General features: G+C 43.6%; 1 protein-coding gene across 1 annotated transcript in view; it reads right to left on the reverse strand.

Annotated features, from left to right (window-relative positions):
* bmp7b (bone morphogenetic protein 7b) overlaps window positions 1-27,727 on the reverse strand; it is a 300,611-nt gene that overhangs the window by 39,893 nt on the left and 232,991 nt on the right. The window contains exon 2 of the mRNA XM_068048039.1: window positions 12,119-12,311. Within this exon, the coding sequence (XP_067904140.1) occupies window positions 12,119-12,311 (193 nt within the window). The remainder of the gene's footprint in view (window positions 1-12,118; window positions 12,312-27,727) is intronic.

Raw genomic sequence — 27,727 nt, forward strand, 5'->3', positions numbered from 1 at the left:
GCTAGGAGATAGATCAATTCAGACGCAGTGGCAGACATTTAAGAAGGTATTTCAGAATACTCAGAATAGGTATATTCCTACTGTAAAGAAAAATTCTAAGGGGAGGACCTACCATCCATGGTTAACTAGAGAAGTTAAGGAAAGCATCAAACATAAGGAAAAGACATATAATTGTGCAAAGATGAGTGGCAGGTCAGATGATTGGTCAGAATATAAAGAATGGCAAAGAATGACTAAAAGGTTAATCAGGAGAAAAAAAAATTAGAGTATGAGAGGAAGCTAACTAGGAATGTAAAAACAGATAGCAAGAGTTTCTACAGGTATTTAAAAAGGAAAAGAGTGAGTAAAGTGAGTGTTGGTCCTCTAAAGAGTGAGAATGGGGAGTTAATAGTAGATAATAAGAAAATGGCAGATGAAATGAACAAATATTTTGCTTCTGTATTCACTATAGAGGATACTAAAAACATTCCAGTAATAACTGTAAATCAGGAGGTGGAAGGAAGAAAGGAACTTGGTGAAATTACAATCACCAGGGAAGCGGTACTGACCAAACTGATGGAGCTGCGGATTGACAAGTCCCTGGGTCCTGATGGGCTTTATCCTAGGGTCTTAAAAGAGGTGGCTAATGAGGTAGTAGATGCGTTGGTGTTAATTTTTCAAAATTTGCTAGATTCTGGAATAGTTCCTTCAGACTGGAAAGTAGCAAATATAACTCCTCTATTCAAGAAATGGGGGGGGGGGCAGAAAACAGGTAACTGTAGGCCAGTTAGCTTGACGTCTGTTGTGGGTAAGATGTTAGAATCGATCATTAAGGAGGCTATAGCTGGGCACTTAGAAAAACTCAAGGTAATCGGGAATAGTCAGCATGGTTTTGTGAAAGGGAAATCATGTTTAACCAATTTATTGGAGGAGTAACATGCGCTGTGGATAAAGGGGAGCGATAAAGGTGCCACATAAAAGGCTATTGCGCAAAGTAGCAGCTCATGGTGTACTGGGTAACATATTAACATGGATAGAAGATTGGCTGGCTTGCAGAAAACAGAGAGTATGCATAAATGGGTCCTTATCTGATTGTTAGGATGTGCTGGGGCCTCAATTTTTTACAATTTATATCAATGACTTAGATGAGGGGAGCGATGGCATGTAGCTAAATTTGCAGATGACACAAAGATATGTAGGAAAGTATATTGTGAAGAGGACATAAATAGGTTGCAGACTGATATAGATAGGTTCAGTGAGTGGGCAAAAATCTGGCAGATGGAGTATAATGTGGAAAAATGTGAAGTTGTTCACTTTGGCAGGAAGAATAAAAAAGCAGAGTATTACTTAAACGGAGAACCACTGCAGAATTCCGAGGTGCAGAGGGATCTAGGCATTCTAGTGCATGAGTCACAAAATGTTAGTATGCAGGTACAGCAAGTAATAAAGAAGGCTAATGGAATGCTATCCTTTATTATGAGAGGAATTGAAAATAAAAGTAAGGATGTTATGCTTCAGTTATACAAGGCATTGGTGAGACCACATCTCGAATATTGTGTGCAGTTTTGGTCTCCTTATTTAAGGAAGAATGTAAGTGCGTTGGAGGCAGTTCAGAGGAGGTTTACTAGATTGACACCTGGAATGAGCGGGTTGTCTTATGAGGAAAGGTTGGATAGACTGGGCTTGTTTTCACTGGAGTTTAGAAGAGTGAGGGGAGTATTGATAGAAGTGTATAAGATTCTGAACGGTCTTGACAAGGTGGATGTGGAAAGGATGTTTCTTCTTGTGGGTGAGTCCAGAACTAGGGGGCACTGTTTTAAAATTAGGGGTTTCCCTTTTAGGACAGAGATGAGGAGAAATTTTTTCTCTCAGAAACTTTGGAACTCTCTGCCTCAGAAGGCGGTGGAGGTGGGGGTCATTGGATATTTTTAAGGTGGAGGTAGATAGATTCTTGTTAGGCAAAGGAATCAAAGATTATCGGGGGTAGATGGGAGTGTGGAATTCGAGTCAGAAACATATCAGCCATGATCTTATTGAATGGCAGAACAGGCTCGAGGGACTGAATGGCCTACTTTTGCTCCTAATTCGTAGGCTCATTTGGTCGTAAGGTCTCACGTTGTAGTGAGACTTCCCTACTTTTATATTCCAAACCCCTTGCAATAAAGGCCAACATCCCATTTGCCTTTCTAATTACTTGCTGTATTTGTATGCTAACTATTTGTGATTCATGTACGAGAACACCCAGACCCACCTGTGTTGCAGAATTCTGCAGACTCTCTCTATTTAAATAATATTTTGCTTTTCTATTCTTTTGGTCAAAGGCCACATTTTCCCACATTATATATATATCTGCCAAATTTTTGCCCACTCACTTCACCTATCTATATTCTTTTGCAGACTCTCTGGGCTGGAGTTTGAGGCATCAGCCGAGCTCCCAGCACTGGGCTGAAAAGGTGGAGTCGACCTTTTCGAACCCCTCTGGCACGATTCTACGTTGCTCCGGAACATGAATGCCCGGTGCTAGGATCTCCATCCCTTTAAAGACAGGGATCCTCCCTCCAAGAGCTGCAGGCCAATCACAGGGTGAGCAGCTCAGCAGTATCAGTACTGCCACCGGTGGTCACTGCTGGTACTGCAGAGGCCTTGGACCCAGACACAACACTGAAATCCTGAAACTCAGATAAGTGAGGTGTGGTCACCAGGGCCAGTCTGGAAGTCCCTGGTGAGGGGGTGTGGTGGGAGTGTGGTCATGAAGTGCAGGGAGAGCGGGGGATCAAGGGAGGTGCAGTTTTTCTAGTGGGGGTCCTCCACAGGCCATAGGGGAGGGACGCCCCCACCAAAGCCCAGAGGGAAGACGCCTCATATTTAGAGGTTAAATCCCAGCAGTGGGGTGAAGAGGCTCTTTTGTCGGAGGTGGGATAGGCCACTTATTGACCTCTGAGCGGGAAGACCATCATCGGCCTATTCCCACCCCTGACAAAATTGCTTGGAGATGGGGAGGCAATGGGCCCTCTGCCCCCTGCATCCCATTGTGATTCTGTGGCCCCTCCCACCTCCGACCCTGTCGCCGGGAGTGGCCATAAAATCCAGCCCTCTGTGTCCTCCTTACAACTTGCTTTCCGACCTATCTTTATATCATCAGAAAATTTGGCTTCAGTACACTCCATTCTTTCATCCAGGTCAGCAATGTAGATTGTAAATAGTTGAGGCCCTAGCACTGATCCCTGTGGCACCCCACTAGTTACAGTTTGTCAACCTGAAAATGACCCATTTGTTCTAACTCTCTGTTTCCTGTTAGTGAACCAATCCACTATCCATGCTAATATATTACCCCCAACACCATGACCTCTTATCTTGTGCAGTAACCTTTTACGTGTCACCTGATTGAATTTCTTTTGAAAATCCAAATACGCTACATCTACTGGTTCCTCTTTATCCACCCTGCTTATTACATCCTCAAAAATGTGATGCCAAGTCACTTTTAATCGTTCTTGATAAGTTTTGCTTGTCTTCAACTAAAGTGCTTATTTCACTGAGGTAATACAATGGCAATTTGTTTAAAAGTACATGATGGTTATGCCAAACATTTTGGCAATGGCAAAAGTAAAGACAGGTGAATAACCAAAGTGTTAACATTAGTTTTAAATATAATGATATTGATTTCAATTAACTTTTCACTTCTTTAAGTTTACACTCTCCAGCCCTATTATCCTGAATTAATTTGAAATAATATTCTGGGTTTCCACTTCCGACCTATTTAATATTTTATACACCTAAATTAGCCCCTCCTCTGAACTGTCTTATCTGTAGACTGTACGACTTGAGATTCTATAAGCTGCCCTCAAAGTTCACCTGCTTTGCATTTGAAACTGGTTCATTGCTATTTTCTGTGACTTTTCCATCGCACATTGTTACAAGAATGCTTCTACTTTTCTTTGTAAATTATGTTTTCAGGACTTATAGTTGAATTATGGACATTGATTCACCTGGAATCTTGAAAAGATGCTGAACTTTTGTTTTTTTTAAAAAAAGAAGTCACCAGAAAGTTCCTGGATTTGGCTTGTAAACAATATTACTGGAAGGCGCCTGAGTGTGGATAAACACCCAGCAGGGGTTGTTTTTGACTTGGGGAGATGTTTACAAAGAAGTGACAGGTCAAGATTTATAGAGGTCAGGAGGCTTGACTTTTGGACTTTTTTTAGTTTCATTTTGAACTGTTACAAAAGACAGCTGGTTTTTGCCTGCCAAGGAAGAAGACTTAGCTCTCTCTCTCTTGAAAAGAAATCCTGATTATAGTGTGTCAGTTTCCTATTTCCAACTGTATTTGAAGAAACCCTGCACATCAGATGTGTGGGAACTGAAGGCCTTGCTGATGTACAACCTATATGAAGCCTCAGTAGCTGCATTTCTTGAAAAGCCTACCCAAACTGATCTTCAACATCGCCTAGAAAGAACTGTTCTAGGAAGTTCCCAGTGACAGCCATCTATACACATTTGGGACGCCAAACCAACACAAAGGACAAGTATTCCACCTAAATACTTTTTTTTGTTTTGTTTGTAACAGCGCTATTCCCTTTTATTTTTCTGGTTAACTGTGGTATGTATGTGTGTGTGTATGTGTTTAACAAATATTTCAATTTGTGTGCATTATGTTTTACTTCATTATTGGTTAAGACTTGTTTTATAATAAACTGATAATTTTGTTGTTTATTAAAGAAATCTGGTTGGTATGTTTTATTCTGGGAAAAATAGAGTATATGGTTGACCATATTGGTAAGTGAGAAAATTTAAATATACGTTGTGACTTGTGGAGAAGTGGGACTAGAATAAACAGTGCACTCCTCCCACCTCGGTCGTAACAATGTGTATATTTTCAGTGAGTTAAACGCAATACATCAGTGTGTTGTGACCAGTGTGTGTATATAACCTCTGTAGAGCTGTATTCTATGCTTCAGATTATATATCCCAGCATTCTATTTGCTTTTCAAGTTACTTCACCAGATTGCCTGAAGTTTGAAAATACAATTCTATCCACTTCTCTTTCTAATTTTACTTGTGCCAGTTCATTGTATACTTATTAACACATACTTTTTGATTTTTGTGGAATAATTCACATTTATGCTCAATTTAATTTGTCTCCTGTCCAATTAACAGATCTTAATCAATCCTGAACTTGTTACCTCAATCTTTTGTAAATCTCCCTATGTCGACAAATCTGATAAGTTGACATTTCCTTTTTTAAAACCAGGTTGATTATGGCAACCTCTCTGCTCCATCAGCCAATAGGTTAGAGATGGAGAGGACTTGTATTTATGTAGCGTCTTTCATTGTCTTGGGATGACCCAAAGTGCTTCACAGTCAGTGAAGTAATTTTGAAGTGTAGGTACTATTGTAATGCAGGGAAATGCAGCGGCCAAATTGTGTACAGCAGCTCCCAGAAACAGCAATGAGATAAATGACCAGAAAATCTGTTTTAGTGATGTTGAGTTTTGTTCAGGACACCAGGAGAATTTATCTCTTATTCAAACAGTGTCATTGGATCTTGTTACATCCATCTGAGATGACAGATGGGGCTACAAATCTGTGCAGTGAGCCTTAAACCCACAACCTTCTGACTCAGAGGCAAGACTGAGCCAAGGCTGACTCACTTTGACATTCAGAAGTACTTATAATCAATGTTTTACATTGTATCTCTGTCTTTGGCCATTCATTCACCCCAATTCTGCATTTGTTCCCCACTGCCCTTCCTTCAACAGCCTGCATTTGTCATTTTAGCAGATATTTAGCAGAGGAGATTTACTAGGATGTTGCCTGGTATGGAGGGAAGGTCTTACGAGGAAAGGCTGAGGGACTTGAGGTTGTTTTCGTTGGAGAGAAGGAGGAGGAGAGGTGACTTAATAGAGACATATAAGATAATCAGAGGGTTAGATAGGGTGGATAGTGAGAGTCTTTTTCCTCGGATGGTGATGGCAAACACGAGGGGACATAGCTTTAAGTTGAGGGGTGATAGATATAGGACAGATGTCAGAGGTAGTTTCTTTACTCAGAGAGTAGTAGGGGCGTGGAACGCCCTGCCTGCAGCAGTAGTAGACTCGCCAACTTTAAGGGCATTTAAGTGGTCATTGGATAGACATATGGATGAAAATGGAATAGTGTAGGTCAGATGGTTTCACAGGTCGGCGCAACATCGAGGGCCGAAGGGCCTGTACTGCGCTGTAATGTTCTAATCTAATCTAATGTTGGAATCTCTAGCCAGATACTGTAGAGAATGCCCTTTCCAGTCTACTTGGTAATCCCACATTAACAGGAGGCTCTATAATGCAGCTTCCCAATCAGTGATCAACACAGCCCTTCCTCCTACCATCAGAGAAAATGCAGCAACCAGGAGTGAAGTGGCCAACTTTTGGATGAGTTGCTGGTTGCTGTGTAATCCGCCATACAATGTAAATGCAAATTCAATAGCCACAGCTACAGTTAGCAGACAAGTGTTAAATGCCATTTTAGTACTCATTCCACATGGATCAAAAGATGTGTGCTGTAAGTATACAGTGATTGGCACAGGGAGAACCATCAAAAACAAATATCGCAAAAGGAACAAAATGCGAATTCCTTTATGATGCCTCATTTACCTCATAGCCCAATGCAAAATAAAACAAAATACAACATCTAAGAGCAAAATGTCACCAATGCTTCCCCCACCTTACAGTGCACGGGGCTTTATAACAAAGGGAGGATGACAATGGGATTCCTGGACCCTTGTTCTTGTTATGAGAATAATCCTTTTAACTTTATAAACAGTGATTTAGTAATGTCTATGGTATATCTGATTCAAGCTGCTGTAGATACTGCTATATTAAATATCATTTCTGTTTCTTTGGGAGGGTGGGAGACAAGCATGTTAGATTCGCATAGGTTAAACACTCCTATTTTATATTGTAATTGCATTATGTTTGAATTCAGTTACACTCAAAAAATCTGCAAATAAAATGCTGGTATCAGTAAAAATGACCATGAAGCTGTTGGATTGTTTTAAAAACCCAACTAATTCATTAGTGTCCTTAAGGGGAGTGCAGTGTTTAGTGTTTTGAAATTGCAATTACATTGGGCATTGTGTATTGTGTACTCTGGAGGCTGCAGTAGAACACACATGTTAGCAAACAGAAAGTGAAACTAAAACAGAATAAAAAGAAGCCTTTATGTTCAATAGCTTGCTGCTTCTGTCTCAATCTCTGCCTCGCAGATCTTATACCAAGTCCGGCTAAACCTCACTCCAGTCCCGAGGACATCACAATGGTGAGCAGGTAAAAAGCAAAGGATGGTGAAAAACTGGAAACATTGCTTTCAGGTATGAAAATTTCAGAAGGTTTTTGTCCACTTTCACAGACAGTATTTTAAGTTGGGGACTGTTAGAGTGACGCACAGGAAGCTTGTACAGTGTATACTCACACACTGATCTCCAAAATAACCATCCAATCCAAAAAAAAATACATAATCTCTTATCATTGCAGAGAAGCTTCCTCCGAAAAGGAGCGCGATCCTGGATCTTTTACCACTGCGTTACTGAACAGTATGGCTTTGTCTGTGCCCAACCTATCACCTTTTGATGTGTATTCAGAGCCATCATCTGTATCCCCACATTGGTAAAAGTGGCTGCGACGTTTTTGAAGGCACAATGGAAGGTTTTGCAATCACAGACAACGCAAGGAAAACGGCCTTACTTCTACACTATGGAGGTGAAGAATTAGAAGATATCTTTGAGACACTTACGCCTGAGCAAAATGACTACAACTCAGCAAAAAATGCTGACAACCTACTTTACGTCCAGGAAGAACACCATATATGAAACCATTGTCTTCCGATGCACTAAGCAGGAAGCAAACAAAATAAGTGACCAATATTGCATGCAATTGAGGTAACTAGCAAACCAGATGTAACTTCTCTATGATGTTGAACATGTTGAATGGGAAAACAAAGCACAAATAGTTGAAGGTTGGCTTTCCAGTCAACTATGCCGAAAAGCACTTGAGAAAGACAGAAAGCTGTCGGAGTTGTTGGAGTTAGCAAGCTCTATTCTATGTCATACCTGGAGAATGCAACACACTTATCAGTTTCCACACAGCAACAGATCTGCATATGATTGCTGTCACATACACGACTCCTTCACACAACAAAAACAGTCTCCAACCCGTATGCTGATCACTTCACTGATATCAGCAAACTGAAAAGTGTTACATGCAAGCTGCATGTAGACCCTAATGTACCCCCAATAGTAATAAAATGTAAAATAATAAAATGTGCCCTCAGTTGTGCAACAATGGTGATGAATACCATTTCATGTCAGGAAACAGATAGAGAAGGAACTTCAATGCCTACTTGATCTTGACATTATTGAGAAAGTTGGGGAAGAGCTTGCCCCTTTGGTCTCACCTATACAAGTCATCAACAAACCCAAGAGCAAGAACCAGATTAGAATCTGCATTGATGTACGATCACCAAACCAAGCCATACAACGAGAAAGACACTTGACACTGACAATCGATGACATCATAGAGAAAGTGAATGGTGCTAAACACTTTGCTAAACTTGACCTCAATATAGACTACCATCAAATCGAGCTTGCAGAAGAATCCAGATATCTTACTGTATTCTCTAATCACATTGGACTTTTCCGATACAAGAGGCTCAACTTTGGTGTCAGCTCAACAGCTGAGGTATTCCAGCCCTTGATTCAGTCTGCACTTCAAGGACTTGAAGGCAAGATGAACATCAGTGACAACATTCGCATCTATGGCCACAATGAAAGGGAACTTTACATGCATGCCTATAACGTCTCAGAGAATGTAACCTCACCTTGAACTAAGACAGGTGCTTGGTCAACGAAAGCAAAATTGGATTCTTCGTGCTGTGAATCCTTCAAGCATGCAGGAAGTCCGGAGTCTGCTAGGACTCATCACATACTGCAATCACATCATTCCTGACCTCGCAACGCTATCTGTCCCCCCTAAGCGATCTGACAAAAGAGACCACTAATTGGGAATGGACTAAATCACATGAACAGACGGTACATGAGATCAAACAATGTTTATTAACAAGTTGCACAAATGCCTATTTTGATCCTGAGAAAACCATCCAGCTAGTTGTGGATGCAAGCCCAGTTGACTTACGTGCAGTTCTCGTACAGAAAGACAAGACAGGTAACCCATCAATCATTGTGATGGCAAGCAGATCATTAACATCCGTACAGCAAAGTTATGCACAGAGAGGGAAGCACTGTTGATCATATGGGGTATCTTACACTTTCATCTCTACTTATATGGAAGTGAATTTAAAGTAATGAACCGATCATAGACCAATAGTGAGCTTGTTCAACAATCCACATAGCAAACCACCCACTCGAAAAGAGTATTGGATGCTCAAACTACAAGAGTATGAGTTCCCTGTTCAGTATCAGCGAGGCAAGCTCAACCCGACAGATTGTCTTTCATGACATCCGCTGCTGACAGTCAGCCCTACTATCTTCAATATGTAAGCCTAAATGTGGTGCCAAAGTTGCTAAAACTAGCCGACATCAAAGCAGCAACAAAACAAGATGAGGCTTTGCAATTATATAAGAATATAATCACAAAACTGGAAAGACGTGATCGAGAAAACATCAACAAACACAATCGCTCACACACGACAAGGTCTTCACAATGTTCAAAATGAGCTCATCATTACAACCACGTCGGATCTCCTATTACGCAACAACTGTATTGTTATTCCACACTCATTGAGGGAATGTGTTGTCAATATAGCACATGAAGGACACCAGGGAATTGTCAAAACCAAGCAACCCTTGGGGAAAAGGTATGGTTCTCAGGAATTGACTATATGGTAGAGAACAAAATCACTCAGTGTTTGCCATGTCAAGCAACTGCAATGTCAAATCTTCATGATCCTGTCAAGATGTCTGAACAACTCCAGGACCAGGGATTGAAGTTAGTGTTGATTTCACAGATTTTCCCACAGGTGAATGCCTACTTGTTGTCACTGCCAACTACAGCAGATTCCCAATCGTGGAATTAGTTATGTCAACTTCATCCAAAGCAGTCATCCCAAAGCTTGACCAGATCTTTACCTTGTTTGGAATCCCTCAAACAGTAAGAAGTGACAATGGCCCCCATTCAACAGCGATGAGTTCAGTAAATTCACAAACGACTTATGTTTCACTCACAGCACATTGGCCAAGAGCTAACGGTGAAGTTGAGAGAATTATGCGAACATTGAAAAAATTGATACGTACAGCTACAGCTGAGACCATATCATGGAAGCAAGAGCTATATTACTTTCTTCGTAATTACAGAGTGACTCCTCAGTCCACTACTGGAAAGCCTCCAGCTACACTCATCTTTGCACATCCTATGTGCACACGTCTACCAAATCTGACCTAGGGTGGATTTTGTAACACTGGAACAATCATTGCATGCCCTTGTGTGACTACCATAGGATGCATTTATGGCCTTACCATTCCAACTGGGAGAGGTTGATAGTATTAACATGGCAACACATCCACACACCTATCTGTATAAACAAGGTGAGAGCTCAGCTCACTCTCTGCTGTCTAAAATAGCAGATTTGACAATTGGTCCTTTACCTTAAATGAGTGTACAGCACAGTAACAGACCTTTTGGCCCAAATTATCTGTGCTGGTGTTTAAATTACACATGAGCCGCCTCCCACCCTATTTTGTCTCACCCTATCAACATAACCCTCTCTTCCTTTCTCCCTCATATACTATCCAGCTTTCCCTTAAAAGCATCAATGATATTCACTTCAACCACTCCATGTGGTAATAGTTCCACGTTCTAACCATTTTCTGGGTAAAGAAGCTGCGCCTGAATTCTTTATTAGATTTATGGGTGACTACCTTTTATTTATAGTCCCAGTTTTGGATTCCCCCCACAAATGCAAATGCCTTCTCTATGTCTACTCGATCAAACCCTTTCATGGGGGAATTTTATGCTGTCCCCTGCAGTGGGCTTGGAGGCGGGGAGAGCATAAAATCAGGTGGGATGGTGGCGGGGGTGGGGGGGAAGCCCTGCCACCATCCCATCTCTGCTGAAATTTAGTCTGGGGCAGGAAGGCCTTTCCTCCCTGCCACCAATTGAGGCCCAATTGATGTAATTAATCCCTAATTAAGGGCCTCTTCCTGCCGCAGCTACAATTACCCGTGCCCTGTCACAGCATGGGAAGTATGGCAAGAAAAACCATGTGGGTTGCTTCCCAGCTCTGGGGATGGGGGAGGGGTGGGTGGGCTGGGGCCCTCATTCAAAGGCACATAGAGAGCAATGCCCACATCCCATGAACGAATAAAAAAAACTCAGTGCCTGAATGAGGGAGCCAGCATTGGGAAGGGGGGTGGGGAGTGGTGGGCTGCTCACTGAGGGCCACCCCCCTCACCTGCGACCCCCTGACTTACCTTAAGCCTGGTTCCAGCGATGCTCCCGGGCCTCCGGCAGGTCACTTGCTGCAGCAGCCACTGCCTCCACGGTGGCGCTGCAGCTGCCAGCCTCTGATTGGCCGGCAGTTCTACAAGGGTGGGACTTCCAGTGACGGGGTCCTAAATCCTATGGAAGGCCCGCCACTGTCCAGTTAAGTGCCCGATTGACACTACAGTCGGTGGGCCTTCTGTAAAAGAGGCGGTGCGGGGATCTCAGCATTGGTTCCCCCCCAGCATTGAGACTCCCGCCACCAGCATACAATTCCTCCCATAATCTTGAAAACCTCCATCAGGTCAACTCCTCTGTCTACACTTTTGACCTCCAACCTCTTCAATATTTGCTGATAGTTATAACCTCCCAGTTCTGGTATCAGCCTAGTATGTCTTTTTTGCACCTTCTCCAGTATCTCTATATTCTTTTTATAATATAGAGACCAGAACTGAGCACAGCTCTCTAAGTAGCTTTGCTGTGGTCGGGCTTTGCCTCTGGAGGCAGGCAGTAAAGCTACATCTTGTGACATATCATGATGTCTCTGAGGGGATATTAAACAAGATCTCTGAATGCCTTGGTCAGTATTCACACTGTGGAGTCAGATGTGCTGTAAGACTCTCCCAGTTCCATCTACACCAGTGCCGCCTTGCCCCTCCTCGTTCACTCACCTTTCTGTGTTCTCCTCCTGCACCTGGTAGATTGTAATCTGGAAGGTCTCGTTTTCAAAGCGCTCCCTGGTATAATCTTTATAGATTCGGAACTCGGCTGCTGTCACGGCCTCCCCTTCTGGGATCTTCGAGAGGTCAAACCTGAACTCTCTGTGATGTCGCCGCTGGTGCAAAATCTCCTTGTCATATTCCACTAGAAACAGGAAGCACAAGAGGATATTCAACAGACAGAATGTAATGTGGAACTGCACCCTATACCAGCTGTAAATCTTCACTTTAGAGAAACAGACTGTATTGAAAACAGACTAGCATCTGTTACATTTTTGCATTCTGTAAGGAAGCAAGAGTAAACGATTTTCTGTTCATGTGTTTTAATTGGTGCAAGTGTAAATTTAGGATTCAGCTGACCAAGGTTTGTGACAGTCTCATGCTTTGAGTTTAAAGCCAGAAGTTCATTCAGATTCCAGGGCATATTTTCTACTTACGTGCTGGGAGTCCATAACGGAAAATAAAATGAATGGAAGGAAAACCATTAATTCTTGTCTGATTACCCAACTATGAAGAGATGACGAGCCTTGGGATGTTTTATTTTTTATTAGAGGTGCTGCATAAAAGTAAATTGTTGCTGTTGTTGTTGAATTGGGGGTACTTAACTTCCCAGTATGCATTGACAGCATAATCATAGAATGATTAGAAGGAAGCCATTTGGCCCATTATTCCTGTGCTGGCTCTTTGATTGAACTATCCAGTTAGTCTTTCTGATAGTCCTGTAATTTTTTTTCCTTCAAATAGTTATCCAATTTTCTGTTGTAAGTCATTATTGAATCTGTTTCCAGGCAGTGCATTCTGGATCACAACTCACTGTATAAAAAAATGTTCCCTCATATCGCCGCTAGTCCTTTTGCCAATCACCTTAAATCTGCGTCAAAAGCTGAATACTGCGAATACTGGAAATCTGAAATTAGAACAGAGAATGCTGGAAATACTCAGCAGCTCTGAGGAAAGGTCATCGACCTGAAATGTGAACTCTGGCCGGAGGTCCAGCCACTGTGGCCAAAAGCGGAGGGCTGGTGGCGGGGGGGAGAAGGGGGCCTGGGGCCACATTTTGCCAATTAAATGGCTGCCATTGGGGCTGCCATCCCTATTAAGGTCGACGGCCTGCCACCACTAGTGGTGGCCATTGCTGGGGCTGCATGTGGAGGATGAGGGCACATCGATGGCCGTATGCCCTCAAAGTCAGGTAAGTGAGGTCTGGGGGTGCCGGGGACAGTCAGGCAGGCTCCAGAAAGGGGCAGGTGTGGCCGGCTGGTGGTGAGTGTCACTGAGGTCAGACTGGGGTAGGGGGAGCCTCTCCCTGGGCCAATGAATGCCCTGGGTCCTCGAAAAGGAGGTCCTCCCACCCCCATAGCCCACTGGAAGGCGGTCTGCCCATGTGGCTGCCGGCCCTTCCGATGCAGGCAAAATGCCTGTGGATGTGGGACGAGGACCTTAATTGGCCACTTAAGTGGCTCAATTTGGCTGAGGGCGGTGGGGGGGGGGGCGGGGGGGGGGTGGGGTGGTGGGGGTGGGGGGATGGCATTTGTCACTTTTCCTACCACTGGCAAAATGGCATGGCATAAGGAAGACATTGGGCACAGCACCCAATGCCTTCCCACGCTATTTTCCCTGTCTTCATGCCTCCCATCTTGTCCCCAGGAGTCTAATAAAATTAAGGCCGTTGTTTCTCTCTCCACAGATGCTGCCAGACCTGCTGAGTATTTGCAGCATTTTCTGTTTTTATTTTATCTTAAGTCTATGTCCCCTATGACTCTTCTGCCACTGGAAACTGTTTCTCTTTATTTACTCTATAAAAATCTTTCATGATTGTGAACACCTCTATCAAATCTCCTCTGAACTTTCTCTGCTCAAAGGAGAACAATCTCAGCTTCTCTACATATCTGAAGTCCCTCATCCCCGGTACCATTCTAGTAAATCTCTTCTCCAACCTCTTCAAGGCCTCAACATCCTTCCTAAAGTGTAGAGCCCAGTATTGAACACAATACTTCAGCTGAGGCCTAACCAGTGTTCTATAAAGCTTGAGCATCATTTCCTTGCTTTTGAACTTTATTCCTCTATTAATAAAGCCATTTTTTAAAAACAGCCTTCTGAATTATCCTGCTACCTTCAAAGACTTATACACCCTCAGGTCTGTCTGTCCCTGTGCCCTCTTTAAAATTGTACCATTTAGTTCATATTGCCTCTCCTTATTCTTCTTACCAAAATGTATTACTTCACACTCCTCAGCTTTAAATTTCGTCTGCCATACATCTGTCCATTTCACAGTTTTTCTATGTCCTCCTGAATTCTGGTATCCAGCTCTCTGTTTATTACATTTCTGAGTTTTGTATCATCTGCAAACTTTGAAATTGTTTCCTGTATACTCAAGTCCAGGTCATTAATATATGTCAAAAAGAGCAGTGCTCCTAATACTGACACCTGGGCTTTGCCACCAGAGCCCTCCGTGGGCCACAGATGGCCGTGGAGACACCCTCCCCCCACAAACCTGCAGGGAGATTGCCTTGTTTTACTGGGTAACCTCCCTGCATGGGGGAGGCCACCCCCACCGCTGGCTTAATTCCAGCGGTGATGGGAAGAGGCCCTTAAGTGGCTAATAATTGTCCACTTAAGGGCCTCAATTGGCCTCTGGACAGGAAGGCCATCTTTGTATCAAGCTGTTCAAAAGGTGATCCACCACCACCTTTTCTGGGCAACTGAGAATGGACAATAAATAGCAGTCTTGTTGAGATATAGGAAGATAGTGTTACAACCGAGGCAGGAGGAGTACACTGTTTTTTCGCGTTCCACTTTTCCACAGGTAACAACATATATTTAAATGTTAGCCCAGATACCAATACAGTCAATCATATACTCCAGAACAAAATACACCAACCAGTTTTCTTCAATAAGTAAAAAAAATGTGTTTATTATCAAACAAGACTTAATCAGTAATGAAGCAAAGCATTAGCACACAGATTGAAATATGAAAGTTCCCTTTTTACCTTAGCCCCTCATATACACACACACACACACACACATACTGGTTAACTAAAAAAAGTCGAGATTTTCTTTTTAGAGCTCTGTTACAAAAATAGACAAAAAAGAATACTTTGGCCAAATACTTGCTAATTCTTGAAGAAAAAAGCAAAGATATGGAAAGATGTCAGTTGTTCCTTTTTTGGTTTGGCATCCCAAATACGCATAGATAGCTGGCACTGGGATCTTTCTAGAATAGTTCTTTCAGGCGATGTTGAAGATCAGTTTTGGCAGGTTTTCCAGGTGAAATGCAACATCAGGGGTTTCTGGCAGGCTTTTCAAGAGGAATGCAGCATCAAGGGTTTCTTTATTTCTTACACTTGATTTCAAGGAAGTTCTCAAAGTGATGGAAGAGGGTGCTGATGGTGACTGCTCTCTTGGCTGGTTGATTTTCCCCAACTGCCTTCAAAACAGTTCATGCTCCAACACACTGTCCAAAGTGAAACCAAAAGCAATATCTCAAGAGTCAAGCCTCCTGACCTGTCACTTCTCTGTAAACATCTTCCCCGGGTCAAAAGATCCCCCTGCTGGGTATTTATCTGAAGACAGGTGACTTGCAGAAAATGTTGCTTTCAAACAAGACCGCTCAGCGTCCCTTCAATGACCCCCATAAAAAACATCCATGGAATCCTTTCCAGTTTTTCCAAATGAAACAATGTCCATAATTCTAAAATACGATTCCTCAAAAAAAGTACTTAACAAAAAATATAGAAGTACCGTCATAACAATAGATACATGTAAAGATAGAGAGGCTGAGCTAGCAGAGTGCAGAGAGAGATGGAGAAGTAGAGATGTAGATTGAGAGATACAGATTGTGCCCAATTCTTGTCACTGCACTTTAGGAAGGATGTGAAGGCTGAAGAGAGGGTGCAGAAAAGATTTACAAGAATGGTTCCAGTGGTGAGGGACTTCAGTTATGTGGATAGATTGGAGAAGCTGGGGTTGTTCTCCTTACAAAAAAGAAGGTTGAGAGGAGATTTGATAGAGGTGTTTGAAATCATGAGGGTCTAGACAGAGTAGATAGAGAGAAACTGTTCCCATTGACAGAGAAGGGTCAAAATCCAGAGGACACAGATTTAAAGTGATTATCAAAAGAACCAGAGGTGACATGAGGAAAAGTTTTTTTTATGCAGCGAGTGGTTAGGATCAGGAATGCACTGCCTGTGAGTGTGGTTGGAACAGATTCAATCATGGTTTTCAAAAGGGAACTGGATAAGCATGTGAAAGGGAAAAAAATTGCAGGGCTACAGGGAAAGGGCGGGAGCCTGGTACTAACTAAAATGCTCTTGCAGAGATCTGGCATGGACTTGACGGGCTGAATGGCCTCCTTCTGTGCTGTAACCATTCTATGATTCTATGATTCAGACACAGTTACAGCGAATTAGTGCAATAAATGGAGAGGTAGGATTGCCAGTGGCTTGTTTAGCTTGGGTTAAGACTTTTGCTTTGAGAAGGTTTACTGATGTAAGAGGTCTAGGGTTCACATCCAGTGAGGCCTATGGCTTTGAATCTGGATAGCTCAATTGGTAGGGCATCAGTCCAGGGTTCAGGTGCCTGTTCAGGTGCTGCTTGGGCTGGAGAAGCTCCTTATAGCACAGAAGGTTAAGGGGAGATTTAATAGAGGTGTTTTAATGGAGTAGATAAGGAGAAACTGTTTCCACTGGTAGGAGAGTCAGTAACAAAAGAACACATTGTCATGCAGGCCCCCACCTGCCAAGGATGAGGCATTATTAACTTTGCCACATGGACATTAAATTTCAAATTGTTCCTGGGAAGAAGAGAAGGCCTGTTCCAAGGACTGCCAGACCTTGGCTGGAAAAAGGACAATTGCATATTAACTGACAGTGCTTGAGAGGACAAGACAATCCACAAAGCCTGAAGTGGTTATACCAGTTGGTCACGTGACTACCCTGTTGGCCGACTTAGGGGAGTTTTAAATTGTGGTGTTTGAACTGATAGAAAGCAGAATGCTTTTGGACTGAAGCAGACCTCCTCTCCTGTCTGCCATCTCTTTCTCACAAGCCTCTGAATCCAGCCTCCTACAGCGAACAAGGTTTAAGAAGAATACTGGGCCCCAACAATAAGCAAAATCTATCTACAACCGGCACAGTGGCGCAGTGGTTAGCACTGCAGTCTCACAGCTCCAGCAACCCGGGTTCGATTCTGGGTACTGCCTGTGCGGAGTTTGCAAGTTCTCCCTGTGACTGCGTGGGTTTCTGCCGGGTGCTCTGGTTTCCTCCCACAGCCAAAGATAGGTAAATTGGCCATTGTAAATTGCCTCTAGTGTAGGTAGGTGGTAGGAGAATGGTGGGGATGTGGTGGGAATATGGGATTAATGTAGGATTAGTATAAATGGGTGATTGACGATCGGTACAGACTCGGTGGGCCGAAGGGCCTGTTTCAGTGCTGTATCTCTAAATAAATAAATATAAGCTCGACATCATCCAGGATAATGTAACCTGCTTGATTGGCACCCCGTCCTCTACCTTAAACATTCACTCTCTCCACCATCAATGCACAGTGGCAGCAGTGTGTACCATCTACAAGATGTACTGCAGCAACTCACCAAGGCTCCTTAGACAGCATCTTCCAAATCCATGACCTCTGCCACCTAGAAGGGCAAGGGCAACAGATGCATGGGAACACCACCACCTGAAGTTCCCCTCCACATCTCTCTCATCCTGACTTGGAACTATAAAGTTCCTTTACTGTCGCTGGGTCAAAAACCTGGAACTCCCTTCCTAACAGCACTGTGGGTGTACCCACACCAGATGGACTGCAGTGGTGCAAGAAGGTGGCTCACCCCAACCTTCCTAATTGCAATCAGGGATGGGCAACAAATACTGGCCTTGCCAGTAATGCTCATATGCCAAGAACGAATAAAAAAGTCAAACTTAGGACAAAATCCCTGCTCTGGATGGATTGAATATTCAAAGTTAGGGAAGAAACAGCAGAGGCACTATTACATATTTTATATATACATAAATTCATTAGAAGATGTTTCCACTTGTGCGAGAGCCCATAACTAGTAGCCATAAATATAAGATAGTCATCAATAAATTCAAATGGGGAATTCAGGAGAAACCTGTTTATCCAGAGAATGAATAGAGTGTGGAACTTGCTATCACATAAAGTAGTTGAGGCGAATAGCATAAATGCATTTAAGGGAACCTTGATAAACTCATGAGGAAGAAAGGAATGGAAGGATTTGCTATTGTGGTGCTTAAATGCTGGCATAGACCAGATGGGCTGAATGACCAGTTACTACACTGTAGACTTTATAGGAATAATTTTAACCTTCAAATTTGGATGGGTTTGTGCTGGGTGAGAAGTTAAAATTTCAAATGCAACTCCAACCTGTCTCGAACCAATCCATTTCCGGTTTTCACAGAGGTGGGATGTGGGTGGGCGCCCAATCCACTTGCAAGAGGCTTCAACTAGAACATCAATTACCCTAATATTAACTGGAATAAAATCAGTGTAAAAGGTGCAGAGGAAGCAGAATTCTTAAAATGCATTCAGGAGAACTTTTTTGCCAGTGCATAGCATGCCCAACAAAAGAAGGGTCAGTTCAGGACATAGTTTTGGGGAATGAAGCTGGATAGATGGAACCGGTTTCAGTGGGAGAGCATTTTAGTGGTAGTGATCATAATTCAGTTAGGCTTAGCATAATTATGGGAAAGGACAAAGATTGACCAGGAGTTAAAGTTATTAATTGGAGAAAGGCTAATCTTACTAAGCTGTGATATGATTTAGCAAGAATGGACTGGAAACAGTTACTTAAAGGTAAATCAGTGTCAGAGAAGTGGGAAGCATTCAAGAAGGATATAGGGAGGTTTTGGAAAAATATATTCCCACAAAGGAAAAGGATGGGAGTTCCAAATCTAGAGCCCCTTGGATGTCAAGGAGCGTACAGAGTAGGATAAGGTAAAAAAACGGAATCTTACATCGGATACCGAGAGCTTAATATTACAGAAAGTCTAGAGAAGTATAGAAAGTGCAGGGGTGAAATTAAAAAGGAAGTTAGGCAAACAAAGATAGGGCATGAAAAACTATTAATAAGTAAAATCAAGAAAAAACCCAAAAATGTTTTATTAATACATAAAGAGCAAGAAGATAAGTAAGGAAAGAGTAGATTTGATTAGAGACCAAAAAGGTATTTGGTGTGTGGAGGCAGAACACGTGGGCATGGTTCTTAATCAATACTTTGCATCTTCACAAAAGAGGGGATGATGCAGACATTGTAGTTAGGGAGGAGGAGTGTGAAATATTGGATGGAATAAACATAATGAGAGAGGAAATAGTAAGGGGTTCAGCATCTTTGAAAGTAGATAAATTGTCAGGCCCAGATAAAATATATCCCAGGCTGTTAAGAGAAGCAAGAGAAAGAATAGTGGAGGCTCTGACCATCATTTTCCAATCCTTTCCGACTACAGATATGATGCCGGAGGGCTGCTAATATTTTACCATTGTTTAAAAAGGAAGGAAGGGAAATCCTGGGTAATTACAGGCCAGACAGCCTAACTTTAGTAGTGGGAAAATTATTGGAAAAAATTCTGAAGGACAGTATATTAATTGTCATTTAGAAAGGCACAGATGAATCAAGAACCCTCAGCATGGATTTGTTAAGGGAAGATCGTGTCTAACGATTGAAATGTTTGAGGAGGGAAAAAGGAGGGTCAATGAAGGTAGTACTTTTGATGTAGTCTACATGATGTTAGCAAGGCTTTTGACAAGGTCTCAAATAGCAGATGGTCAGAAAAGTAAAAGCCCATGGCATTTAAGGCAAAGTGGAAAGATCCAAAATTGGCTCAGTAGCTGGAAGCAAAGGCTAGTGTTCGACGGGTGTTTTTGTGACTGGAAGGATGTTTCCAGTGGGATTCCGGAGAGCTTTCATGGTACATATCAATAATTTAGATATAAATGTAGGGGGTATGATTTAAGAAGTTTTCGGATGGTACAAAATTTGGCCGTGTGGTTGACAGTGAGGAAGAAAGCTGTAAACTGCAGGAAGATGTCAATGGACTGGTCAGGTGGGCAGAAAAGTGGCAAATAGAATTTAATCCAGAGAAGTGTGAGGTAATGCATTTGGGGAGGACAAAGAAGGCAAGGCAATACACAATAAATGGTAACATACTGAGAAATATATAGGGCATGTACTTTTAGAGTACATGCTCACAGATTCCTACAGGTAGCAGAACAGGTAGATAAGGTTGTTAAGAAGACATATGGGATACACTGCTTTATTAGCTGAGACACAGATTAGAAGAGCTCGAACTGTATAAAACACTAATTAGGCGACAGCTAGAGTACTGCACACAGTTCAGGTCACTGCATTACAGGAAGGATGTAGAAAGGGTACGGAAGAGTTTTACTTGGATGTTGCTAGGACTGGAAAATGTTTGGATTGGCTGGGATTATTTTCTTTGGACCAGAGGAGGCTGAAGGGAAATTTAATTGAGGTGTATAAAAGTATGAGAGGCCTAGACAGTCTGGATAGGGAGGATATATTCCCTTAGCAGAGGTGTCAATAACCAGGGGGCATAGATTTAAAGTAATTAGTGGAAGGATTATTTATTTTATTTAGAGATACAGCATTGAAACAGGCCCTTTGGCCCACCGAGTCTGTGCTGACCATCAACCACCCATCTATACTAATCCTATATTCCTATCACATCACCACCTGTCCCTATATTCCCCTACCACCTACCTATACTAGGGGCAATTTATATAATGGCCAATTTACCTATCAGCCTGCAAGTCTTTTGGCTGTGGGAGGAAACCGGAGCACCCGGCGAAAACCCACGTGGTCACAGGGAGAACTTGCAAACTCCACACAGGCAGTACCCAGAATTGAACCCAGGTCGCTGGAGCTGTGAGGCTGCAGTGCTAACCACTGTGCCACAGGGGATTGAGGAGAATTCTTTTTCACCAGAGGGTGATGGGGATGTGTAGCTCTCTGCCTGAAAGGGTGGTAGAGGCAGAAACCCTCACCACATTTAAAAAGTACTTGGATATGCACTGGAAGTGGCATAATCTACAAGGCTACGGACCAAAAGGTGGAAAGTGGGATTAGGCAGGATAGCTCCTTTTCAGCTGGCACAGACACGATGGGCTGAATGGCTTCTTTCTATGCCATAAATTTCTATGATTCTATGAGGAGGTAAACTGGTCAGTAAAATCTTTTAAGGTGGCTGCATGCCTCTATTTTAACAACCTTTTTTATTTAACTCATGTTGACCAGGTTTCCTTGGCCTCAGTAAACCTGGCAGGTAGAAGGAGGCGAGGAAGGCTGGATCCATCAGGCAAGTGACTTTACAGCATTGTTTGTGGGTCAGGAGGAGCAGGAATAGAATCATAGTGTCATAGATTTATACAGCACACAAACAGGCCCTTCGGCCCAACGCATCTTCGCCAACCATCAAGGACCCATCCAATCTAATCCTATTTTCCAGCACTTGGCCCGTAGCCTTGTATGCTATGGTGCTTTAAGTGATCATCTAAATACTTCTTAAATGTTGTGAGGGTCCCTGCCTCTACTCCCCCTTCAGGCAGTGTGTTCCAGATTCCAACCACCCTCTGGGTGAAAAAAGTTTTCCTCAACTCCCCTCTAAACTTCCTGCTACTTACCTTAAATCTATGCCCCCGGGTTATTGACCCCTCTGCTCAGGGAAAAAGTTTCTTCCTATCTAACCTATCAATGTCCCTCATAATTTTGTACACCTCAATCAGGTTCCCCCCCTTCAGCCTTCTCCGCTCCAAGGAAAACAACCCCAGCCTATCCAGTCTGTGCTCATAGCTGAAATGTTCCAGCCCAGGCAACATCCTGGTGAATCTCCTCTGCACCCTCTCCAGTGCAATCAAATCCTTCCTACAATGTGGTGACCAGAACTGTACACAGTACTCCAGCTGTGGCCAGCATTTTATACAGCTCCATCATAACCTCCCTGCTCTTATATTCTATGCCTCGGCTAATAAAGGCAAGTATCCTATATGCCTTCCTAACCACCTTATCTACCTGTGCTGCTGCCTTCAGTGATCTATGGACAAGTACACCAATGTCCCTCTGGCTCTCTGTACTCCCTAGGGTCCTACCATACATTGTATATTCCCTTGCCTTGTTAGTCCTCCCAAAGTGCATCACCTCACACTTCTCAGGATTAAATTCCATCTGCCACTGCTCTGCCCATCTCACCAGCCCAACTATATCGTCCTTCCATATATGTTTCCTTTATATGTTATACTATATGTTTCCTACCAGCCCAAAAAACTACCCTGTAAACTGTCATGCGAACTGTCCGACCACCTGCTCCATAATATCTGATCCCTGATCTGCCCGCATCCGTGTGCTGCAATTGGAGCCTCCCACCTACCCACCCACCATCTCCACACCAACATCGATTTCCCCCAACTAGATAGATAGATAGATAGATAGATAGACAGATGGATGGATGGATGATAGCAGGTCAGAGGCTGGGAATTCTGTGGCGAGTAACTCACCTTCTGACTCCCCAAAGCCCATCATCCATCTACAAGGCACAAGTCAGGATTGTGATGGAATACTCTCCACTTGCCTGAATGGGTGCAGCTCCAACAACACTCAAGAAGCTCGACACCATCCAGGACAAAGCAGCCCGCTTGATCAGCACCCCATCCACAAACATTTACTCCCTCCACCACCGATGCACAGTGGCACAGTGTGTACCATCTACAAGATGCACTGCAGTAACTCATCAAGGCTCCTTTGACAGAACCTTCCCAACCCGCGACCTCTACCACCTACAAGAACAAGGGTAGTAGATGCACGGTAGCACCACCACATGTAAGTTCCCCTCCAGGTTACACAGGATCCTGACTTGGAAATATATGGCATTCTTTCACTGTCGCTGAATCAAAATCCTGGAACTCCCTCCCTAACAGCACTGTGGGTGGTACCTGTACCATGTGAACTGCAGTGGTTCAAGAAGGCAGCTCACCACCAGCTTCTAAATGGCTATTAGGGATGGGCAATAAATGCTGGCCTAGCCAGCGACACCCACATCCCATGAATTAATTTTTAAAAAGTTACATAATAGATAGTGAGATAGACAGATAGATGACTGATAGATAATGGAGAGATTGATAAATGGATGAATGGATAGATAGATTGATAGAGAAAATTTCATGGATAGCTATTGACTAATTTTATTTCTTGATGTGCTACTGCTAACCACTTCAGAATACCATACTGTGTGTCACAAGATGAATAAATTATTGGATCTGAGAATCATAGAATTATAGTTTAACAGGCACTGGTTTGACCCAGGAGCCTCTGCCAGTGGTAACCAGACTACTCGAAGACCATTTCCCTGCCCTCTTCACATATCCTTTTATTGTATAACTTTTCAAATGCTGATCCAATTCCAGTTTAAATGATGTTATAATCTCTGCCTTTATGACCACTTGTAGTAAAGTCTTCCATGCTCTGTGAAAAATATTCTTAACTCCCCCTCTTGTTCTTTGTGTGTTACTCTGGAGCCTACGCCCTCTTGAAATAATCATTAAATGTTTACTGTCTTAAAAACTTTTATAATTTGGAAAACCTCTTTAAGATTCCACCCTCCCATCCTCTACTTAACCTTCCATGTTCCAGTGAAAAATCTCTAAATTTCAAACTTTTCTTAATAATTATAGCCCTTTACATCCTTCCTAGAATGGGCAACCCAAACTACATACAATCGCCCCAGCTGTGGCCTAAGCACTGTCTTGTACTGATTCAACTTCATTGCCTTGCTTTAATATTCTATGTATAAAACACTTAATTCCATGCTAAGGCCTTCCTCGCCTGCAATCACAGATTTGTATCTCTGTTTTTCAACTCTATGAAGAACTTTGCTACTACTTAGGGTATAATTTCTTTCATTGTCCTATTTCACAAAATAAACTACTTCACATTTTTCTACATTGACCTGCATCTGCCACCCATTGGCTTTCTCCTCCTATAATCTCTTGCATTTTTCTTCATAGGTTGCCATGCCCACTAACCTGTTATTAACAGCACACTTTAATATCATTCCTCTTGTGTCTATTTCCAAATAATCTATAGCAATGGCAAAAAAGTGGTTTGAGTACCAATCTCTGCAGTGCTACTACCCACAACCTGCCCATCTTTACAGCCACTATTAACTCTCTATTATCTAGGTTATCCATCTATCCACATTCCCTTTAATACAAGGTGGCTGAATTTCTGAAGTTCCTTTCGCGGAATCTTATCAAATTGTTTTATTTTTTATTCATTCATGGGATGTGGGCATCGCTGGCCAGGCCAGCATTTATTGCCCATCCCTAATTGCCCTTGAGAAGGTGGTGGTGAGCTGCCTTCTTGAACTGCTGCAGTCCATATGGGGTAGGTACACCCACAGTGCTGTTAGGAAGGGAGTTCCGGGATTTTGACCCAGCGACAGTGAAGGAACGGCGATATAGTTCCAAGTCAGAATGGTGTGTGACTTGGAGGGGAACATGCAGGTGGAGGTGTTCCTATGCATTTTCTGCCCTTGTCCTTTTAGTTGGTAGAGGTTGCGGGTTTGGAAGATGCTGTCAAAGCAGCCTTGGTGAGTTGCTGCAGTGCATCTTGTAGATGGTACACGCTGCTGCCACTGTGCATCGGTGGTGAAGGGAGTGAATGTTTGAGGATGGGGTGCCAATCAGGTGGGCTGCTTTGTCTTGGATGGTGTCCAGCTTCTTGAGTGTTGTTGGAGCTGCACCCATCCAGGCAAGTGGAGAGTATTCCATCACACTCCTGACTTGTGCCTTGTAGATGGTGGACAGGCTTTGGGGAGTCAGGAGGTGAGTTACTCGCTGCAGGATTCCTAGCCTCTGACCTGTTCTTGTAGCCATGTTATTTATATGGCTACTCCAGTTCAGTTTCTGATCAATGGTAGCCCCTAGGATGTTGACAGTGGGGAATTCAGCGATGGTAATGCCATTGAATGTCAAGGGGAGATGGTTAGATTCTCTCTTGTTGGAGATGGTCATTGCCTGGCACTTGTGTGGGGCGAATGTTACTTGCCACTTAACAGCCCAAGCCTGGATATTGTCCGGGTCTTGCTGCATTTCCACATGGATTGCTTCAGTATCTGAGGAATCGCGAATGGTGCTGAGCATTGTGCAATCATCAGTGAACATCCCCACTTCTGACCTTATGATTGAAGGAAGGTCATTGATGAAGCAGCTGAAGATGGTTGGGCCTCGGACACTACCCTGAGGAACTCCTGCAGTGATGTCCTGGAGCTCAGATGATTGACCTCCAACAACCACAACCATCTTCCTTTGCGTTAGGTATGACTCCAACCAGTGCAGAGTTTTCCCCCTGATTCCCATTGACTCCAGTTTTGCTGGGACTCCTTGATGCCATACTCGGTCAAATGCTGCCTTGACGTCAAGGGCAGTCACTCTCACCTCACCTCAGCTCTTGAGTTCAGCTCCTTTGTCCATGTTTGATCCAAGGCTGTAATGAGGTCAGCAAATGAGTGCCCCCGGCGGAACCCAAACTGAGCGTCGCTGAGCAGGTTATTGCTAAGCAAGTGTCACTTGATGGCACGGTTGATGACACCTTCCATCACTTTACTGATGATTGAGAGTAGACTAATGGGACGGTAATTGGCCAGGTTGGACTTGTCCTGCTCTTTGTGTACAGGACACACCTGGGCAATTTTCCACTTTGCAGGGTAGATGTCAGTGTTGTAGCTGTACTGGAACAGCTTGGCTAGGGGCGTGGCAAGTTCTGGAGCACAGGTCTTCAGTACTATTGCTGGAAGATTGTCAGGGCCCATAGCCTTTGCAGTATCCAGTGCCTTTAGTTGGTTCTTGATATCACGTGGAGTGAATTGAATTGGCTGAAGTCTGGCATCTGTAATGCTGGGGACTTCAGGAGGGGGCTGAGATGGATCATCAACTCGGCACTTCTGGCTGAAGATTGTTGCAAATGCTTCAGCCTTATCTTTTGCACTGAAATGCTGGGCTCCCCTATCATTGAGGTTGGGGATATTTGTGGAGCCACCTCCTCCAGTTAGTTATTTAATTGTCCACCACCATTCACAGCTGGGTGTGGCAGGACTGCAGAGCTTAGATCTGATCCGTTGATTATGGGATCGCTTAGCTCTGTCTATCGCATGCTGCTTATGCAGTTTGGCACGCAGATAGTTCTGTGTTGTAGCTTCACCAGCTTGACACCTCATTTTGAGGTAGGCGTGGTGCTGCTCCTGGCATGCCTTCCTGCACTCTTCATTGAACTAGGATTAGTCTCCTGGCTTGATAGTAATGGTAGAGTGGGGGATATGCCAGGCCATGAGGTTACAGATCGTGGTTGAGTACAATTCTGCTGCTGCTGATGGCCCACAGCACCTCATGGATGCCCAGTTGTGCATAGCTAGATCTGTTCGAAATCTATCCCATTTAGCACGGTGGTAGTGCCACACAACACGAAGGAGGGTATCCTCAATGTGAAGGCGGGACTTCATCTCCACAAGGACTGTCACTTTTACCAATACTGTCATGGACAGATGCATCTGTGGCAGGCAGTTTGGTGAGGACGAGGTCAAGTACGTTTTTCCCTCTTGTTGGTTCCCACATCACCTGCCGCATACCCAGTCTAGCAGATATGTCCTTTAGGACCCGGCCAGCTCGGTCAGTAGTGGTGCTACCAAGCCACTCTTGGTGATGGACATTGAAGTCCCCCAAACAGAGTACATTCTGTGCCCTTGCCACCCTCAGTGCTTCCTCCAAATGCTGTTTGACATGGAGGAGTACTGACTAATCAGCTGAGGGAGGTTGGTAGGTGGTAATCAACAGGAGGTTTCCTTGTCCATGTTTGACCTGATGCCATGAGATTTCATGGGGTCCGGAGTCGATGTTGAGGACTCCTAGGGCAACTCCCTCCCGACTGTATACCACTGCACCACCACCTCTGCTGGGTCTGTCCTGCCAGTGGCACAGGACATACCCAGAGATGGTGATGGTGGTGTCTGGACATTGTCTGTAAGGTATGATTCCGTGAGTATGACTACGTTAGGCTGTTACTTGACTTGTCTGTGTGACAGCTCTCCCAACTTTGGCACAAGCCCCCAGATGTTAGTCAGGAGGACTTTGCAGGGTCGACAGGGCTGGGTTTGTCATTGTCGTTTCTGGTGCCTAGGTTGATGCCGGGTGGTCCGTCCGGTTTCATTCTTTTTTATTGACTTCGTAGCAGTTAGGTACAACTGAGTGGCTTGCCAGGCCATTTCAGAGGGCATGCAAAAGTGGGCTGTGGGCCTGGAGTCACACGTAGGCCAGACCAGGTAAGGACAGCAGATTTCCTTCCCTAAAGGACGTTAGTGAACCAGATGGGTTTTTACAACAATCGACAATGGTTTCATGGCCATCATTAGACTAGCTTTTTAATTCCTTTGGGGAAATCCATACATGTAACATCCATAGTATTTCCTTGATCTGTAAGTGATCTTCTCAATTATTCAAGTATATCACATACTTAACAAATCCACGTTAATTGCCCCTAGCTTC

Source organism: Heterodontus francisci, chromosome 16 (genome assembly GCF_036365525.1).
Source record: "Heterodontus francisci isolate sHetFra1 chromosome 16, sHetFra1.hap1, whole genome shotgun sequence".
NCBI lineage: Eukaryota > Metazoa > Chordata > Chondrichthyes > Heterodontiformes > Heterodontidae > Heterodontus > Heterodontus francisci.